The sequence below is a fragment of the Crocodylus porosus genome, unplaced genomic scaffold (assembly GCF_001723895.1).
Source record: "Crocodylus porosus isolate Cpor-Errol unplaced genomic scaffold, CroPor_comp1, whole genome shotgun sequence".
Lineage (NCBI taxonomy): Eukaryota > Metazoa > Chordata > Crocodylia > Crocodylidae > Crocodylus > Crocodylus porosus.
The window spans coordinates 7431297-7437419 of record NW_017728911.1 but is presented as its reverse complement, the minus strand read 5'-3'; the positions used below and the strand labels follow the sequence as shown (position 1 = coordinate 7437419).

Sequence of the window (6123 nt, the reverse complement as noted above, 5' to 3'; positions counted from 1 at the left end):
TTGGGTGGCTATAGCCACCTTGTAGCCCCCCTCCCAGCACCGCTACTGCCCGCCTCAAGCACAGCCCTGGTCCAGCCCCCTGCCAGGAAGAGGCTGATGCAGCCCTGAGCCTGGAGCAGGCAGCCTGCCTTCGCCCTGTGCACAAACCTTGGGGGGGGGAGGGGTCAGGCACATGCCCCCATGCCTCCCCTGAGGGTGCACACAGCAGTGGGAGCTGCCCTCTGTGTGCCCCCCAGCCCCCAAGCGAGCCATCCATGGCTCTGTCCCATGTCCCACCTACCCTTGCCCCAGCCCCACGTCCTCCCTCACTTGTGGGGCCTCCCTCTGTCCCTCCACAACTAACTACCTTCTTTACTCAAATAGAAGATGAACCTGAATATAAGATGACCCCCCCCAATAATTAGATTCTATATATGGAAAACCTATAAATTAGTTATCGTTCTCCAGATATAGAATCTAATTATTGGCAGTTTGCCTTGAATTTCTCTCCCTCCCAGTGCTATAGCAGGTAAAATACATTGCTGGGGAGGAGGGGGCAGGTAACTCCTTTGCTCTCTGATTCTCCCCAAGCTTTTCCCTTGGCAGCCCTTTCCCCCTCTCCTTACTGTCAGACCCTGCACTTCCTGATCATATGGGAATGAGGAGCAACTTTGTAAACAATAACTTTGATAATTAAAAATGGCTATAGCCACTTGCATATAGTATCCACAATACATTCATCCAGAATTTATCCATGTACCTTTTTTCTAAACTTCTGCAAATTTTAGCATAGGTAACACAGAAACACATTTTTGAGCAGCACTTTGGCACTTATGCAATAAAACCTTTCTTTTTAAAAAACATCCTTTTTCAAGGCCAAATCAGTTCCAAATTCAACTAGGCAAAGCCCAGTAATCAGGTTCCAAAATTCAACTAAACAAGGCTCAGTTTTCAAGTCTGCATGGCTCTAACACTGGGCAACTATCCTTCCTCCCAGGCCCATTGGTCTGGGGCTTTGGATCCCCTCCAAATTGAGGCAGGTATTCTTGTGCAAGCTCCAGACCCAAAGGCCTTAGGGGTCAGATGACCCCCATCTCTTTTGCTCCTATCCAAAAGGAAAGTTTTTCTTCAAGACCAAATCAGTTCCAAATTCAGTTGAGCAAAGGCCAATGGTCAAGTTCCAAAATTTCAACTGAGCAGAGCTCAGTCATCAAGTCTGTCTGGCTCTATCATCAGGCAAGTATCCTCCCTCCTCGACCTGTAAGTGTAGGGTGATTAGTGTGGTTTTTAATAAAATATGTAAGGTTCCCATCAGCATGTTTGCCCAGTATGGGCCATGTGTTTTATAGTCATGCTTAGTGTTGGCTGCATTTAATCAACTTAATGGTTGATTTCCATTGCTGAGCACATGCCAACAGCAGTTTAATGATAGACAGTGTATTTAATGAGATTTTCTTGTATGCGATTATAAGATAAGGGGCTTGTTTTCACATGCCAATTTGGGGAAAAAACCTTGTCTTGTATTCAAGTAAATATGGTAATTTATTGCAGTGCTTACTTTGCAGAGGGACCAAGCAGTTCAGGTGGGGCAACAGCCAAGCAGGGGAAAGCCTGAGCATGTGCTTATCTGCTTATCTCCTTGCAGCACTCTTCAAAGGATCTTGAACCAGGGTGCTAGTTGAGAATCACGGCCTTATTACAAAGCCTTACCTGTGTCAGACTCACCCATATGGCTACATTCGCAACAGTGCAGGACTGTTGCATGTGCTGGGAATGATTCTTAATGGATTTTTGCATGTGTTTTAGTAGTGGATTAAACAAGCGCACTCTATTAATTCATTTGAAACACATTGTCAATATGTATGTTCTTCCTGGGTTTTTGAGTGGTTTGTGGATTTTGCTGATACCATATCACAACTTCGTGAGAGAGCTGACATTAGCTTTGGCCAGTTAGCAGCATGGAAAAATAATTTCCTAGGTTGCATTTTGTTCAGATATTGTACTTGAGAAGAAATCCATAATGGATAGTTTTTGCAATAACATGATGGGAAAAGCTTCTGCATAACTCCCTGTAGTGAGGGTTGTCTTACATCCCAAAGCATGCACAATAGCCTTGAAAAAAATGATTAAAGTTAGCGTTATACTGTTCACAAAGGCTTTAATCATTGCTCAGAACCCCACTCAACCTTTTCACTTAAGACCTTGTGGCAATGAGCACTGTGTGAGAATTGTATTTATAGAAGTAGATATGTGTAACACTACTTTTAATTGTTCCCTTCTATTATGAGTGACCTTCTGTGTACCATTCAGTATTTTATCTGCTTCTGTCATGCTCAATACATTTATTTCCTTTGTACATTTAAATGGTCTTAATCTGTTCCTGTTCTGGGAAGTCTTTCCCAGTTTCTAATACTTTTTGTTCCCTTGTCTGGTGCTTTACTTTTTCTGCTATCCTTTATAGATTGATAGCAGTGAACTTCTGGTATGGGAAAGCCTTATATTTATATAATATAATATTTTAAATCTGTATTAAGAAAGGAATAGAGAATAATACTAACATTTTATTCAGACATTTTTTTATTATGCTTTGAGCTCATTACAGTAATGCTTAGGTCTCTCTTGTCAATGGTTTCAGTCAGTTTAGAACCGATCAGTATGACTAAGTAGTTTAAGAACAGATTTTCTGTGAACACACTCAGTTCTTCAGTTGCAGGCAATGGCATGTGTATACAGAGCACTAGTCAGAGCTTCTGCAGCAAAGCCTGTGGTCATGGTACATATGCTCTATGCTTAAAGGTCATAAAGGGGAGAACTGCCCTGACATCTCAGTTCCTTTTCATCACCTGTGCCTGAGGGTTTCTGGCTTGCTTGGTGCTTTTACTCATTTTTCCTTGTCACCTTAGTAAGTTTCCTTTACCTAAAATTCCATTTTAAATCCCCTGCAGACGTGCCAGAAGTTTCCTATGACAAATGCAGTTTTGCAATGATTGTTTGGCCCACTAGATTTTACTAATGTTGATGTTTCAATGCTGTTTTTGCACACCATGCATTTCCTAAATTGAATTCTATGGTTGCAATGTATTTTTGTACTGAGAAGCAAACCTTTTTAATGCTTACACTCTAAAATATATATGGTTGGTCAAAATGAAATAGGTATTTTTTTTAATAGAACAGGAGTGCTTAAAACAATAGAATGGTCTGCTATCAAGTTTGTGTCAGTTTTCTGTTTAAATGTGGAACAGTCACCCTTTGGACACATGGCATGGTAGGCAGGGTTTGGAGAGAGGAGGACAAGCTAGAAATGAGAGAGGTAATCTGTGCATAGCTGGCTGCCCTTTGCAAAATGGCTTGTACTTTCACTGATTGTGAGAAAGTTAAGTCACCGTTTTGAGGTCATAAAAGGAGGGAAGTAGAATTTGGACAAACTACTAGGCCACATCTGCCTGAGATGGTGGCATGAACTTCAGGCAGTAAAATATCTGACACATTATAGCACAGAACACCACTGCTTTTGAAACAATGGTAAGGTTATGAGACTTGCAGTTATTCTCAGGTGACCAGCTACACTATGGGTAGATTCAGGATTTTATGAAGGGGAGTGTGAGAGCACTGACCAGTGCTGTAGGGGTGGCTGTATTCCCACTCCCACTCCTTTCTCATACACACCAGGGTGGACAGACCATGCTGCAGGAGCAGCAGCTGGGAACTTTTAAGCCCCTTAAACAGGTAAAAATCTTCCTTCTCCCCTCCCCTTCCTCTCTGTGCTCAGCTGCACCTCCCCTCCCCTCCTGCTGCCCTCCTTTCCCCTCCTCCTGCTGCTTCTGCCCTCGTTTGTCAGGGGAGGGAGAGTTTCAGAGTCATTTCTGCCTTGCTTCAGCCAGGCTGCCCATGGATCCAGGCTCTGCTAGAGACAGCACTGGATGGGTTCCCTTTCCCCATGCCTGTTCTCAGGCTGGCAGGGACCTGTCCCTGTTGCCTCTGGCTGAGCTTGGCTGTGCACAGTTTGGTCAGAGTGGGTCTTGGGCTCCCCATGCCACCCCCAGGGGTGCTGGAGACAGCAGCAGGGGAGGGGAGGGGACATGCCTCTGAGTACTGAGGGGAAGTGGGAAATCCTTGCTTGTTTTGGGGACTTAAAAAAATCCCTGACTTCTGTGGCATGGTTAACTGAAAGGGGTGGGGGGCATCCATGCCCCTGCTTCTTCCTCTTTACCCCGACCTGCCCCTGAGCTGTACTATGAAAGAGTTTTCAAGGCCAGAAGAAATGTTGGTAACATGTATTTGGTGCTGGGTGTCTAGTTTATCTTGGGGGAAGGGGACATGTTTCAGGTAGTGTCTTGCATGTCAGAGGTCCTGTTTTTGAGCATATCTTTGTTCCTGGAGTGCTCTTTGGTCCTGGACTCCACTTTCCTTTGTGTGTATTGGCAGTATTGGAGACGACATATGGGTATATTCGTGTTCCATGACAAAATCCTGTTTGTGTCCCTGTAATATGCTCAGGTGGCTCAAAAAACAGACTCTGTTGGAGCTCTCATTTCTGACCTTTGTTTTTTTGTAAGACATTTTCATCTACTTTTTATTTTAAGGTGGCACTGCCTAAAGTCCTGGTTGTGACTCTGCTCAGGCACTCCTTTTTCAGTAGCCTAAAAAAATATGTGTTTTGCTGTCCAGACTCCACGGTCATCCACCAAAAATGTGAGGAGGTCTAGGCGTTCAGCACTGTTATGATGATCTACCACAAGGCATGGTGTAGGGCTAGGATGAAATGCTAGCTGTGCTGATTCTATAAGCATATAAGTGCAAATGGAGAAATGGTTGCTCACTGGGATTTGAACACTATCATTTTCCCCCAGTCAGCATGATCCTACAGCAGTAGAGGACATGCAGGTTAACAGAGTGGCTGTTCTGTGGGCACAGTGCAATGCAGGAGAACTTCCAGAAACATTTGCAGCACAGATGCGATCACATGTCCATGAGGATGCAGTAACTTACTGTAACAGTTTCAGATGGAATGACAAACAGCACCCTGCCTCCTCATTTACTGTTTAGTAAGGAACAGCATCATGCAGACACAAGTCCTTTTTAACAAACAGTACAGTTTTAATCTGACAAACAAAACAGTTTTTAATCTAAACAAATACATTTTTTAAATCTGAAATTAAGACTTCATGTAGACAAGCCCGTAGAATTTGTTTGCCTGTTGGAGAATAATGAATAATAGAAATAGTGAATTTTATAAAAACTTAACACTAGATAACCTCTAACACTCTTGCAAAGAGAAGGGGATTAGATAAATTTGATTTCTATATGAACATGACTACTTATATAATTAAATGTCACAAGTTGCTAGTTCTTAGGAAAACAAGTTTTATTTAATTTTGCTCAGTGTTAACTTTCTCCTTTTTTTGTGCAGGTACATCAGAACCTTCCTTTATTGCAAAAAGTGAAGATCGCTTATTTAAGCACTTGTTTCAAGACTATCAGAGATGGGTTCGCCCAGTGGAACGCTTGAATGACACAATAAAAATAAAGTTTGGTCTTGCAATCTCCCAGTTAGTGGATGTGGTATGTATGTTAAATTCCTTTAAAAACAAACTACAAACAAAGTTTTTCAGAATAGGAAAGTGCTTATGAAAAAAATAGTTCTGTAATTATATACATCTGGGATTTTAAATACAATAATCTAAGAACAGGGTGAGAATGCAAGCCACAGAAAGAGAGAGTCTCTAAGTGAAGATGAAGGAAGAACAGGAGGATGTTCAAAGCAGAAGATTGATGAGAAAAAGTAACCTTTCAGCTTAATAAGATTCACATCAAACTTTAGTGAAACTTTAGTATTTGAAGAGTTATGTTTTCTGTTTGTTCAAATTTCAAGCAAGAACGAGCCATATTTTTTATAAACACGGTAATCTGTTTTATTGTTAGTCTGTTACTATAAAAATAAAGACAATCTATTGCAGGAAAGAATAGCAGATAGAAGTTCCTTGAGCAATTTAGTTCCATAGAAATGAAGATGACTTCCTGGCATAATATATCATATTAAAGAGAGCAACTTTAAATGTACTGACTTCAAAATATTATTTTCAAATTGAGAACCTTTGAAAAATGAGTTTAATGTTTTTAAGAAGAGTAAGAATCATGGAAAGC

At 41.7% G+C, this 6123-nt stretch overlaps 1 protein-coding gene across 1 annotated transcript in view; it reads left to right on the top strand.

Moving 5' to 3' along the window:
- The window catches only part of CHRNA5 (cholinergic receptor nicotinic alpha 5 subunit), a gene marked incomplete at its 5' end in the record, with an annotated part of 23168 nt that overhangs the window by 8957 nt on the left and 8088 nt on the right, over positions 1–6123 (top strand). The window contains 2 exons of the mRNA XM_019533155.1: positions 5390–5538; positions 5748–5761. Coding sequence (XP_019388700.1) covers positions 5390–5538; positions 5748–5761 — 163 coding nt within the window. The remainder of the gene's footprint in view (positions 1–5389; positions 5539–5747; positions 5762–6123) is intronic.